Source organism: Copidosoma floridanum, unplaced genomic scaffold (assembly GCF_036245765.1).
Source record: "Copidosoma floridanum isolate Cflo_tuat_1 unplaced genomic scaffold, Cflo_Japanese_pri ptg000011l, whole genome shotgun sequence".
NCBI classification, from domain to species: Eukaryota; Metazoa; Arthropoda; class Insecta; order Hymenoptera; family Encyrtidae; genus Copidosoma; species Copidosoma floridanum.
Genome location: NW_028321888.1, coordinates 11,087,367 through 11,101,730, shown reverse-complemented (window position 1 = coordinate 11,101,730; position 14,364 = coordinate 11,087,367). Strand labels below are relative to the sequence as shown.

General features: G+C 31.9%; 2 protein-coding genes across 2 annotated transcripts; one reads left to right on the top strand and one right to left on the bottom strand.

The window, feature by feature from the left end:
• Positions 1 to 1,057: 1,057 nt before the first annotated feature.
• Aptx (aprataxin) lies at positions 1,058 to 5,668 on the bottom strand. Its single transcript, XM_089589970.1, has 3 exons — positions 5,333 to 5,668; positions 5,103 to 5,236; positions 1,058 to 1,215 (listed from the first exon to the last, which is right to left on the bottom strand). The coding sequence occupies exons 1-3, from the start codon at positions 5,605 to 5,607 to the stop codon at positions 1,058 to 1,060; spliced, it is 567 nt and encodes a 188-aa protein (XP_089446096.1). The 5' UTR covers positions 5,608 to 5,668.
• Positions 5,669 to 7,734: 2,066 nt separating this feature from the next.
• LOC106639260 (BAG family molecular chaperone regulator 2) lies at positions 7,735 to 11,243 on the top strand. The gene is made up of 3 exons (XM_014352776.2): positions 7,735 to 8,171; positions 9,932 to 10,044; positions 10,921 to 11,243. The coding sequence occupies exons 1-3, from the start codon at positions 7,961 to 7,963 to the stop codon at positions 11,152 to 11,154; spliced, it is 558 nt and encodes a 185-aa protein (XP_014208262.1). The 5' UTR covers positions 7,735 to 7,960; the 3' UTR covers positions 11,155 to 11,243.
• The last annotated feature ends 3,121 nt before the right edge of the window (positions 11,244 to 14,364 follow it).

Sequence of the window (14,364 nt, the reverse complement as noted above, 5' to 3'; positions counted from 1 at the left end):
AGACTTATTTCTATTGTAGTTGACCAAACTGTTGAATTGTTATTTAATGCTTGCTAGCGGTGCTTTTCTAAAATAAGTATTATTATTGCAATAATTTATTTATTCAAAGCTTATTAAATAACTATCTTCAAAAAATTGTGGGATGGCATTAGAAATCGAATGTAAAAAATCCCAACGCGATCCACCTTACTGCTCCAATTTGAGCTTTCTCACTGCTTTATCTCCAACTAATATATATGTATTCGTATAAGAATATTTGGCCCCAAACTCTGCCACCTGCAGCGCTGTTGCAGAAGAGCCGTCATGGCGTCTTAAATGTACATATAGTTATACAAATACCTATAAATATCTGCCATTCTTGTATTTATTGAAAATATATGTGTACAGATAGTCATCAGTCTTATGACGGTATACTGAGCAGCCTCGACGGAGTCGAGTCAACTCATGTACAAGGAAAAATGACGTGACGGTTATGATTAAGTCCAAAGACGGTCAACGCAATACACATATATATATATATATTAGACGCCATGATGGCTCTTCTGCAACAGCGCTGCAGGCGGCAGAGCTTGAGGCTAAACATTCTCATTCTGAGTCATTAAAGCAGTTAACTTATCAAGTCTATTTTGATTTCCCATAACATTATAAGGAAATTTTTATTATTGCCATTTTTTTGTGTAAAAAATACTATAAAAATTTATTATGCATAAGTGCTAAGTAGTTTTTAATATTTTATGTAAGTATATTAATATTAAGTGTAAATTAAAATCGTATATTAAATTAAAATTAATAAAAATAAAAGTAACACAGAATGGAGATAAGTGAACAACAATTAATGTATGTTCGTATATAATCATGAGTTTATTTACTTTACATACTTAAATACGACTTTTCTTAAAAATAATTATACGAACTTCTCATTTTCTTACTTTTTTAGATCCAACTCATTTATCTCTATCAATATAAAATAGTATAAATAATTTAAATAGTTGTATTTTACATATTACAAAAATAAAATACTTTACAATGAATTATGATGAGTAGAATAAACTTTTTACTACGAGGTACAATGCTGAAGTAGATGTTTCTTGAGATCTGGCATAGTCTTTGGAACATATGAACACTTATGACATTTTAAGTCCATCTTCAAGTATTCCTTACTTTTACTGAGGTTTATATTAATTCTTCCACATTCCTTAAACTGCTTGCAAATATCTTGAAAACAAAACAGTCATCCAATTTAATACCAATTTAATATTTTATGCAATATTCAGTTGCGTATTATTTCGAAAACATTAGTAAAATTGTAATAAATGGGCTTCAATCATTATAAAATAAAAAATTTTCAGTTAGGCAGCCAATGATTTTAGCCCCTCGTGTAATACTGAATAGCATGCTGAAATGAAGTTTTCAATTTTCAGTGAATCGAGTAAATACTAAGTACTAAAATTCATAATAAACTACTAAAACACCAGAAAGTTTAAGGGTTATTTTATAAAAAAGTCACACTTAGTATCAACTAAGATTTTTGACATAAAGTATCATTTAAAATTTTTTCAGTTTTCTTTAAGTTTGAAATTCGGTTTTCTAGCTTGTATAACAAAATTTTTCCAAAATTTATGATAAAATGTTAAAAAACTATTAAGAGAACTAGTCATTTCAGGGAAAATTCAATTTTTTTTGTCTAGTATAGTATTCTGAGACTCAGCAATTTAAAATAAGCATCCAAAATTCTTAATAATAAAATTGGTTTCAAGTTTGAGTACAAAATTTTATACTTAATATATACTTCTAATTATTTGTTTAATAATTTATTAAGTTTTAATCAGTATAAATTAGTTTTTATTATACTTTTTGACGCTTATCCTATTTTTTTTTAATAAATCATCTTTAAATCCCACAATAACATTTTGAGTTGAAAGCCATGAAATTATAGTTATACAGACCAGATAAATCAATGTTTGTGTACTAGCTATGTCTGAAGTACATGTGCATAAAACCTAAAAACATTATTAAAAAATTTTTAATTCAAAATGTTAATTGATTAACTTGCAATTTGTGAAAGTAGCAAATTTTAGTGAAATTCTACGTTTTAAATTTATAAGACACACTCTTTCGATCTGAATGCTCTCAATTGAAAAAAAGAACCCTCGAAAAGGGGCCGATTAGACGGTAGTTTTATAAAAGTTACTCTTTTGATAAAGTAATTTATATCCTTAATTATATGTAAAGAATTTAAAAAATTATAAGTTAAACCTCTATTTTTACGTACTTATGATTTTACTACCCACATTGCTGGTGGAAAGAAACGTAAAAATTGTCTTAATAACTGATGAAATATTACTAAAACTTTTAAAAGAAAGTACAACGTTGTTAATTAGAAAAAAATGAATTTCTTAAATTCATGCTAACAATATTAGCGTTATCATAAGTTATGATTTATTATCTACCCTGATTGTATTAACAAAAAGCATGTATGCATGCTTGGTACTCCCGATAAAATAGTGCACAACAGAAGTTAAGGAAAAAGTACTTCACTTTTTGTACACTTTTTTTTTTTTAAATCTGCGTAAAAGATTAACTACGTGAAAAGGTAAACAACTTTGATTGTATATCCATGTACTGGCTACGACGTTTTTGTGCCTATGACCTGAAGTTGGATAAGAGCTCCACGTTTGTCCAACTACTACGAAATCGTGAGGTGTACTTGAACAGCTAATTTTAAATTATAAAAAAATTTTTTGTCCACGATGACATTAGAAATATTGTTAATTAATGTAAAAGTTGTAAAAGAATACCATACAGCATACATAAAAATGCATTGGATAAATTTTAACGAGCATTACCTATTATCAAAATTATAGAAAACGGAGAAAAATTATCGCACTCTTATGGCGCCTAAGGTGAAATTTAGAATCATTCGCTTGTATTAAATTTTGCTAAAATTTAATAAAAAATTCACGTGATTTAAAAAAAATAAAAAATTTTTTATAGAACACGTTAATTAAAATTTTATTGATGTATGAATTGCTAAATTTCAATTTATAATGTTAAACTATGAAATGTAGACATTGAAACAATTAACGGAATTGTATTATTTGTAATTTAAAAAGTACAAACCATTTATTGTACAAAATATATCAAATTTTCTATTGTATAATACCTATTGGGTACTAAAATTAAGTATAAGTTATATTGAACAGTTGTGATAAAAATGGTACATTACTACACGAGGGCACAAAGTACAACCATGAGCGCCCGAAGGGCGCGATTATTGTATGTTGGTGCATAAGTTGCGTATGTTTTTCTTACCGAGGACGCAAAGTGCAATTTTGTGCTTGTGGGCACACTTTGCGCCCGGTAAATCACTTTGGGCCCAGAGGGCGTAAAAAGTTTATTGCTCGTGGGCCCAAAGTGATTCCAAGGGCGCAAAGTGTGACCCGAGAGTACAAAGCGGCAGTTGCACTTTGGGCCCATGGCAAGAAATAGTAGTTTTCCTACCTCGGGCGTTTTTGAGAGGCTGGTCGAAACTACTAAATATTTCGGCGGATAAGTGCCATCGTCTCTAGGGCTATTTTGCGCCCGAGGGATTTGCGAAGCAGGGCCCGAGGTCGGAAATGGTAGTTTTCCTACGAGTTTGAAAAGTCTCTGTTTGCGAACCGAGAGGTTTGCGGCCCGAGCCGAAGGCGAGGGACGTAACGAGGTTCGTAAAGGAGACTTTTTGAACGAGTTCCGGAAAACTGCTTTTTTGCCCGAGGAGGTACAAGCCTCCCAAAACCACCTGAGGGCGGAAAATGTACTTTTTTAAATTATTTTAGTAAAACCCAATTTTAATAATGTTATACATTACCGAAGTTGTACAAACATAAAAAACTACGTGAATAGTCAATGGGAAAAATTTAATTTTTTTAAAGCAATTAAATTAGTTTTTTTTAATCACATGATTTTTTGCGTAATTATTCATGTAATATTTTTCAAAGTGGGATCTGATCAATTTCTCTTAACAGCTATTGTAAAGGTTATACATATTTTTTCATTTTATTGTACCTTTTTTCAGCTTCAAAGAAGTTTGGTTCCACCAAAAGAGCGAATTTGTATGCACAAGTTTTGTGCAATAACATTGCAAATATTAATTCTTATTTTACCGATTTTTTTGGGCCAATTTTCCTACTCTTAACCTTAATATTACTTGTGTATCATGTGTCGCGGCAGAGAATAAAGATAATATCTTTATGTATAGAAGGCCAAAGTGGCCAATTTCTTGATGCTGAAATTGGTCTTGCGAGGAAATCTTATTATTCAAAATTTGTGTATTTAAGTTGACAACTATAATTATTTTCGTTATTTTTCTAACAGAATATTACTGTTTTATACTGTATTCGTAGTTATTTATGTAAAATATATTGGTAATATAGGTGACGAAACTAACGCTACCTGTCTTATGGGGGGCCGACTACTCCTGGGGGACGTGAGTTTTCAGCATCAAGAAACTGGACGCTTTGGGCTTGGCCTTCTAACTATGCCTAAAGAGATATATTTTATATAGAGCGCGCGGTGGCTCAGTCGGCTAGGTCGTGGATTAGCATACAGGAGACTGGTGGTTCGATTCCCGGCCAGTGCGACTTGTCGGGCAAGTACCTCTGTGATTTTTCAAATGTGCTTTTTCACCACGCAATGCTCCTCGAGGAGGGTTTTAGGCGACCTTCTCGCAGCAAAATTGACTAATTTCTCTCTACCCTCCTCCTTTAATGGGAGGCATCCCACCTCCCATCCCTCTTCCCTAATTCCTTCTCTAAAGTGCTAAATGCCCATAGGAGTGCCCTTATATCAAAGGAGTTAGACGTAGAGAGCACTATACTATAAAAAAAAAGGAGATATACTCTATACACCCCAACCCAAAATGATTCTCTGGTCGCAGGATACGAAGCCTGAGCCCATTATCTCGTTAATACTACAAATTGTGATTTTTTTTATAGGATTGCATATTTTTATTTCCTGTAGTCAATTTTAGAGAAACTAAGGAATAAATATTTTAATTCTTTGACTTTTTGAAAAGAATAATTTTAAACATCCAAGGTAGAATATTGCATGTGTGATTTTACCTGTCGAAGAAATAAAAAATGCGGTATTGAAAGAGTTCCAATGAATTTTTGTTTTCAGACATGGACTGTCGAAGTCTGTACTTATAACATGTAAATGCAATTGTTTCATACTTGGAACAGCGTGATAACCAACTCTAATAAAAAAAAAATGCATTATGAGTCGTTGTTAAAAATACATGTATATATACTTACAGAGTTAATTTAATAAATTATGCCAAACAAAAGCATACTTGAACTCATATTCATTGTGTAGACTAACAAATTCTCTCGCCACTGCATCCATATGATAGAGAATTTTCAAATCATCCCTTGTTACTGCAGTAAGGTCAGAAATATTTTTTTTTGGTAAAATCAAAATGTGATGACGAGCCTTTGGATATTTGTCTTTGATAACAACAATTTGATCGTCTTCTTTTAACTTGGCCTCGGGATTATTCATATGAGTAAGAAGACCTAAGGACCAGTGCTTTTTAATCAAACTTTCTCCAAGGGCGGAATTACTCATATTAGTTTCGTTTTTGGGCAAACTTGTAATAATATCACCAAAAAATTTGTAAGGTGTATTATTTAAAGGTATCACTACTATAAAATGAAATAGGTTAGTCTATAGGTTTGTTTAAGTCACGAAGAAGAACGGGGACGTTTTTTTTGTGGTCGGTCAGTTAGTCCCATTTCCTATTCCTCAAGAAAGTATTAGATTCGTTCACCTTACAATCCAGGGACGGTCGGGGACGGTGTGAGCGAGTCGGAGACGAAAGTGAACAAGTGCTCTTCTCCGATCGTCCGCGATCGTCCCTGACCGTACGCGATGCGCAGTTGTACACGTTAGGTTAGATTAATGCAGTATGTAAACAATAGTTTGTAAATAAAGAAGTGCAAATACAAACAAGTTTGTTTACTTTTTGCATTAATCTAACCTAACGTGTACAACTGCGCATCGCGTACGGTCAGGGACGATCAGGGACGATCGGAGAAGAGCACTTGTTCACTTTCGTCTCCGACTCGCTCACACCGTCCCCGACCGTCCCTGGATTGTAAGGTGAACGAATCTAACATGTATCACGTGTCAGTTTTTTTCTTTTTTTTGGAGTCTGTCTAATTGTCTATGCAGTACCTGGTACGAGAAAGTGGAAATGAGAAAAATAATGTTCACAAACATTAATGGTAGACAATATAGGCAATGAGACTACCTAAGGGTGCGTTCCAGTAACGCTCTCCGACAACTTACCGACAACTTAATTATGTCTTACGATATCTTGCGTCATGTTTAAGTTGTCGGTAAGTTGTTGGAGAGCTCTACTGGAACACACGGTATATCTTACACCGTGGGAATAAGGTGTTAATGTACTATACTTACCATACAAGGTTGAAAGTCCCGAGTCCCGATTCCCACCAGATATTTTCAAAAAACTATAGTACTTCGACACATTGACATATGTGTATAAACTGCTCGTTCTTTCATTATCGCTGCTGATCAGCTGATCCTTTCATTCGTCATGTTAACCTGGTTAACCCACAAGTGGTGCATCTAGCAGATGTTAGTAGAACTAAAACCTGACACTATTTTAAAGTTTAAAATTAAGTGGCACCAGGGAAACCGTAATCGCAATCTTGCCAAGCAGATGGCATACGAAAAATAAACAATCAGTAAGTATACACCAAAGAAGCAATATTTTTGTTGCAGTGTATTGAATTGCTCATACAAATATTTCACATTATCTTAGCTTTTTTACCCTATTTTGGTGCTGTGTCAGTGCAAATTGCATTATAAATTGATGACTTCTCGTACTTATGTTGGTAAACAATGTCATTAAAAATTTTTCTCATTGTTTTCTTTCATTTTAATGACCTCCAAATATACTTCGTTAAATTTAATATACAAGTGCACCTGTTACATGCTTACACTTATATTTTCACTTTGCCTATAGCCTTACAACTACACGTACAATCCAATCGTTTATTATTTTTTCTCTGAGTTATGGTGATATTAAGTTAATAGGGGATACCGAATAAGCCACTGAATGTATTAATAAAACTAATTAAATAAGTCATGTGTATTATTTTACCGGGCTACATTTAAACTGAAACCTAATGTCAGGTTTTAGTTTTACCAAAAATCCGCTAGATGCGCCACTTGTGGGTTACGATGACGAATTTCCGTTATCTCTTAATTCTCCACTCTTATCGTATTTGCGTGCAAGGCACGTGCAAAGGCCCAATGTAGAAGTAGCCTAAGACTTTTTTGTGGTCGGTCAGTCCCATTCCATAGTATACCTATGTTCACCATGAATATAGATGTACAGATAGAGGAATCGGACCGACCGACCGAACACAAAAAAAAAACGTACCCAATAATTAACACGAGAAACTTACCTAAACAAACTTGTGTGTATTGTGTACCTGTAAGTATAATAACAGTAACCAGTGGGAGTCGAGCTAGTCGAGTTTAGTTTGGTTGTCAAGTTTAGTCGAGAAAAGTTGCGCGATTAGCGCGACGCCGGCTTTAAAAATTTGATAAATCATCCTTACCTGTGAAGTATTGAAAAAATAAAACAAAATAAAAATAATTGACTTTCGTCGTAAGAACGGAATATACATAAGTAATACGATTGCCGTCCACACATGCACATATAGTCACAGAAATCAGTGATTTTTATCCTGTATAAGTCACATAGAGAGAAAGGCTAATTCGAGAAATACGTATAACAAACAGACGCCCTCGCGAACAGTGAGGATACGGCTAAAGACCAACCATAATAGCAAAAGAGGAAGTCGAGGAAGATCGAAAAGGAGGACAAAACGGCGCCAAGATTACTGACCAAGTAGACGGCAAGGTTAGGGTTAGGCTAACCGAGGCCATGGATGGAAGTCCGCTGCCCCATATAGTAGAGAGTATGGATGACTTTGGGGGCAAGCCCAAGGACCGGCTCGTAACTGTCCTCGATCGCATCGAGGTACTCGTCGAGCAGCTCAGGAAGGAAGCCCTCAGAATTGAGGAAGAAAAGGACGGCTTGCTGACAACGCTCGACACCTTGCGCAATAACGACCTCGTCGTCAATCTTGATGAAAGTAAGTTGCATTATTCCTGATGTAGTTCTGTGATATGCCCACAGCTGTACTTTTTTACCTTGAAATACTTAACAAGTCAGGACTGATTGGCTACTGTATCAGTGAATGGTGGTGATTTAATTGTCAGCTTGATCCAAAGTGCCTGGAAGTGAATTGTGCATACATATTCTTGCTTATTTATACTTAGATGTTGGGTACTCTTTAGCCATACTTCATAAGATTTATCCATTTTTAATGCGGTTGTAATACTGATATTTAAGTACACAATTTGTCTTATATTCAATAATTTGCACTTGAACTTTGTTTAGCTAGGTAATTGATGTAATTAGCCATTTTACATACATATTTTACAAAACTTTTCTTGCCAAAATCATATTTTGCTTTATTAATATGCATAGAAATTTTAAACGTTTGAAAGTAACGTTTAAAACCCAGATCTAACGAAAAAGTGTAACAGACAATACATCCATATCATTATTTTCATTTCTGTCTTATTCTAGTCTTTTTTTTTTCATTTCATTTTATGCATAAGGTAAAATTAGAGTTTTCCATGGATTTAGTAAAATTCTACTTCATAATTCATGTTTTGTATGCTGCAGTGTCTGCATTGCTCTATGTATAGATTGTATAGGTGCATATACACACACACATGTGTTATGTTTGTACCTTTAACGGCTTTAACTCGCGAACTTACACGCATTTTCGAGAAGTTTCTACACTTTACCAGCTGTTATACCTACATGCTCATAACCTTTTTGTTTATATCGTCTTTTTCTCGACTGTGTATGTTATGTCATTCTTTACGCTTTTTCTCGTATCGATGAATTTATCAGTACTTGTTATGAAAACAGTTTTATAATTTTTCTTATTGTCAGTAATTACCCCTACTACGTTGCTTCTCTATCTAAAATTCGTTACGATAAAAAAATTATAGCCATATATGATGAAAAATAATACCAAAGTATAGATATATTGTCCAATTCTTATTTACTGTAGTTTTTGCTTTGGAGTTTTATAATTTAACTTTTTATTTCCTTATAAATTAGCTTGATATATACCAGCATTGCTTTACAACTTTTCATGCACAATTTTTCTGGTGTAGAAATTCACCTTTTACAATGTATTTCTTTTACATTCTAAATTTTGTTAAATACATGATTTAGATTTATTATTATAGCTATTCTTGCACACATTTCCAATTTTATTTAATAAATTAAAGTCTTACGATTGAACAGCAAACTATCAATCACTCATCATGATTTTTTGCCCTATGTTAGAACTTTTTTGACATTTAAACTACTAGAAGTATTTTTTTTACATAAAGATTTTATTCCTTTAAGACTTTTCTAATTTGAATTAAATTAGAACTACCTTGTCAATATTAGAAAAAATCTTTATTAATCTTGTAGTTTTAGACTATGTGTGGCTAATAGAGCACCTATAATGTAAGCTCTGAGTAACTTATTTTGATTCATGCACAATATCATTCCTGATTGTTACTTTAGTATCCCAAGTTATTAAATTACACATTTTTTTACTTACACTCGCTTACTTGTTGACTTGAAAATTTATGTGTATTCATTAAGTTAAGTTTGAGATGTAGGTGCTTCTGTATATTTGTAAGTGCTTCAAGTATAGCCAGTAGGGATACAGGGAATAAAACTTACTAAATACAATAATGGTGATATTCAGATAGACATTTATAACCATTAATCTTAGTATTGATTTGTAAATTAATTGTTACAATTTTATTATTTCAGCTGATAAAGATGATATTATTAAATACACAGAGAGATTGTACACGAGATGTTTAACTATTGATGTTCTCGTGAAAGTACCACGCGATGATATCCAAGAGGATGCATTACATCAGGTAATCTAAACACATTTAAAATACTCTCTGACTTTTAGTTTTAAATTCGTTCTTAAGTCTAGTTAAGAAATTATAAAATATTGGTAAGTGATGTTTCAACAAGTTTGACAGAATTTTTGTAACTTGTAAGTGTAACTTTTTAAATTGTCTGCACGGCTGATTCTTAGTATGTGATCTTGTAGTGGGCAGTTATGAAAAAATAAATGCCAGTTTGATCATAATAAAAAACGTTGCTGTCACTTGATATCAGGCATCAGTAAAAACCAAGTAGTTAAAATATAATAAGTATGGTTAGTGAGACAACAAAGTTTATGTGGTCAATGTTGACCCAAGACTCAATAATGGTTCTCATGAATCTCAGTATCGAAGTAGAATTTTTATTGAACTTGAATAATGCATTTATTTTTCATCTTTGTGACTTTTATTTTAAATTACGAGTTATAAGTTGTGTATCAAATAAGAATAATTAATTGACATCATTGGCAGTGATTTTTTAAAACTATTATTTTTTCTTGAATTCATTGAACTAAGTTGCCTTGCTGACATAAAGCTCCTTACAGACACTTAAGTCGAAACTGTATTACTAGTAAAAGGGCAGTGATTAATATTCTTACAGGCGATTAATGGAGAATTTAATGATGAAACCTATCTGAACTTAACTTATATTTAGCTTCAATACTATTTAAAGAAACTCATAAGTATGAACGTTATCATGTTATAAGGATTCGTGTGCTCTCAAAATTTTTTGTTACTAAAAAAATTTTCTCTTCTTATCCCTAAAAACACGTATATTTCTATAACTGTAAAAATAAATAAATTATTTGTAAGCAAAATGCAATAGGTATAGAATAAGAGTAAATTCGTTTTGTATTGCAGGTAAATGGACTCATAGATAGTTTAATAGTAAATCTTCGAAATGATCCGAGTGGTACGCGGGAACGCTGCTCCACCTTTATGAACGCGTGCTCGTCTCATGTAACAGGCTACTGCGATAAGACTTTCGAGACAGCTATACTTGGCTGCACGCTCGATGATCAAAAGCGAATCAAGAAGCGGTTGCAGGGCCTCCTAGATTACATCGATAAAACACATACTATTACGCTTGAATAAAATATTTGTTAACTTGATGAGGTCAAGACTTGTAGCATGTAAACATTGTGGATACATCTACGTTTGTTTTTTGGAGATCTTGAACTGTAGTAACGTAATTCCTACAGGAACTTTTTTTTTTTACATCGTATTATTTTTAATTCAAAGAAAAATTGTCTTAAGATGCATCAACGTTGTTTTACCTTAACATCATTTGATTGATTCTTCTTAATAATAGCTGTTATGATTTGTGTATAAATAATCTATAAGATAGGTGAACATTTGTCAACAAGCTTATCTTTGATAAAAACAATTCTGCAAAACTGCAATCTTATCCGTCAATATCATTGTTACATTATTTAAAAAATCTTATTGCAAAAATGCTGACAAAGCTACAAGATTACAAACCTAAGAAATTGTTACAATCGCATAAAATACAAATACAAATGTTAATTTCATTACTTTCATTTATTGCACTATCATGTGTTTGAGTTTATGTTGCTTAGTTCAAAAAACTACAAGTTATACTTATTGAATGAATAATTTAAAAACATCCAAACAGCATTTCAAATGTTATCATTTTAAACTTTAAACCAAATCTATGAATTATTCATTTTCTCCTATGCAGAACTACAACTAGCTCAAATGTAGCTGATTACATATTTAAACTAATTTTTCCAATCTTAGACTATTTACCATTGAAAAAGTTTTAAAATATTCCAGTTACTGCTGGTCAGTCTAAAAAAATACAAAGTAAAATAACGCTGGGCCAGAGCCATTTTCAGCATGGCTTAGTTTTTTGTATCCATTACGTGGATACGTTATAAAGTTTGCATTTTAATAATTCTCTATTATAAGGCTGCATTTTTTCACAACGTTGAAACTATAGTTGTAAAAATCTTTATCAAATTAAAAACCAACCAAAAACTTTCTCTTATTTATTTAATGCAAGAAAAATAATTTTTGACTAAAAAATTGGTAGAAACATTCCTCTGACTCTAAGCAACCGATATTTAAATAAAGCAAAATGTAATCGTAATAAATTTCATAAATCATAATGCATTAAAATATTCATCACAATTTAATTATTACTCTAATGTATGCAATAAAATTATTTTATTGACTAGTACATTTTAATACTGTAAAAATTATCGAAAACATTCAATAAAAAATTTTTTGAAATGAATTCTTGTTGCTTAAACTATTGATAGTTCTTGATTTAATAATTCTTGGAAATACTAGAAAAGTTTTGTATGAATTAAAATATTATTACGTATTGGAAATTTTTTTTTTTATAACTTTAACATAAAAAAGTAACATACTGGCCAAAAATGGCTTTTCTAGAAAATCGTTTTTGATTTCTAATTACTTTATATAAATGAAACAAAAAAGAAAATTAACATACGCTCATAAACAAAGCTCTGGTTTTTGAAATACTGTTAATAAAATTATTAAAATAATAATTTCAATCACTAGATTACAATGAAATGGAAAAAATATCATGATGAATATTTGTTACATGTACAAAAACATTTATTTTGATAGTAAATACCACACTCTGGATTATAATTTTAAAGGTCTACATTTTTAACTATTACTTCAACTTGACGGAAAAATAAACAAACAATTTTTGATGTATTATAAGAAACTTTAACTTCATAAAAAAAAAATTTTTTTAAACTAACAATTTATCTCTATTATTATTATTATTATTATTATTATTATTATTATTATTATTATTATTATTATTATTACATAGTATATTACGCACAAGCTTGCAAAGGCTTCGATTTACGAACCGAGAGGTTTACGGCGTAACGAGGTTCGTAAAGAAGCCTCTTCGTACGAGTTTCGTGTACTACTTAAGGTAAAAGCACCAGTACGTGAACACTTTTTCCAGAAAGTCTTTGTTTTCTCATTTTTATTGAATTTCTGATTTGCATAACAACAAAACAGTCATTGCGCCAGTAAGTTTATATTTTTTCCTTTAAAAAAAAAACAAAAAAGTTTTTCTAGGTCATGTGTACAATTAATAAATTAATTTTAAAGTTTTTTTACCAATGACCCAGTAGATGAACAGCGTGTTCAGGTATTGGTACCGATACGTATTTTTGACCGAGTACTTGAACATCCCATGTTAATTAAATGGGAGAGAGGTTATGTTAGCTGCCTTCTACTGATTTCTATTTTTATTATGTATTGCAAATAACCAAATCGAAAAATTTCTTTCTAATTTCGTTGGTGACATATTATAAAAACTATAACGACTGGCTTGACTTACTATTATTATTGATTAACAGTGATTTCAATCATTTTTATGTGTTCGAGTACTGGGTATAGGTAAAACATAATGGTACCAGTACCTGAACAGTCTCACAAGCCACCTCATACAAGTTGCACAAATAAATAATTTTTTTCTCGTTGAGTATAAAGACTTACTGAAATATAAATTTTGTTTTATCTAAAGAACGATCAAAGGATATCAGAAACATTTTTTTTTTTTATCCACTTAAATTGAAAATAGTTTATTCAAGCTGTTCAATCTACTGGTGCAATTTTAGGAAGTGTTCACGTACTGGTGCTTTTACCTTAAGTACTTTCCCGCCTGAGAACCCAAAATCAAGCCGCTTGATTCAAGCGGCGAAGGTGCTATTTTGAGGTTAGAAGGCGGAAAAATCTGTACACAGCAATGGAGAAGTATAATATTCCGATCGGAAAGCTTTAGCGGGGGTCTAGCCCGTCTAGCTAGTGCCTACCTAGGCAGCCTAGCTAGCCTATACCTAGGTCCTAGCGAGAGTAGCGAGGCAAGAGTATAGAGGCAGATGGAGTGAGGTAACCAGTGCTCTCGCCTGCGGCAGAAAATGAGCTTGACCGTTTACTGACCGTCACTAAAACTGACGCCAAGCGTGATCTCCAACTTGGCTTAAGATAGCGCGAGATTTGAAAATACAACAAATGAGTAAACTTGAAAAATATACATTGAATCCTGTAGCTTATTTATAATTAGTCTTATATTCTAATTTTAATATCATTTGAAAATTATGATTGACACAATAATAATCTATGTACCAGTTCTTTCGATCAATGCATTTTTTTAAATGTCGCAATATGTTCTCCGAAAGAAATCTGATTAAATACAACTATACAACAGTAATTAGTCAAAATGATTAGGGATACTTTTTTTTTTTACATTCTTACAGATGATTATTGCATGCAACGTTTACCATTTAT

Bases quoted from the DNA above. Each gene is read 5' to 3' on its own strand.
- LOC106639260 (XM_014352776.2), top strand. From the start codon at position 7,961: ATGGATGGAAGTCCGCTGCCCCATATAGTAGAGAGTATGGATGACTTT. The intron at 8,172-9,931 runs GTAAGTTGCATT...TTATTATTTCAG, and splicing joins CGTCGTCAATCTTGATGAAA to CTGATAAAGATGATATTATT. The intron at 10,045-10,920 runs GTAATCTAAACA...TTTGTATTGCAG, and splicing joins AAGAGGATGCATTACATCAG to GTAAATGGACTCATAGATAG.
- Aptx (XM_089589970.1), bottom strand. From the start codon at position 5,607: ATGAGTAATTCCGCCCTTGGAGAAAGTTTGATTAAAAAGCACTGGTCC. The intron at 5,237-5,332 runs GTATGCTTTTGT...TTTTTTTATTAG, and splicing joins CACAATGAATATGAGTTCAA to AGTTGGTTATCACGCTGTTC. The intron at 1,216-5,102 runs GTAAAATCACAC...TTTGTTTTCAAG, and splicing joins ATTTTTTATTTCTTCGACAG to ATATTTGCAAGCAGTTTAAG.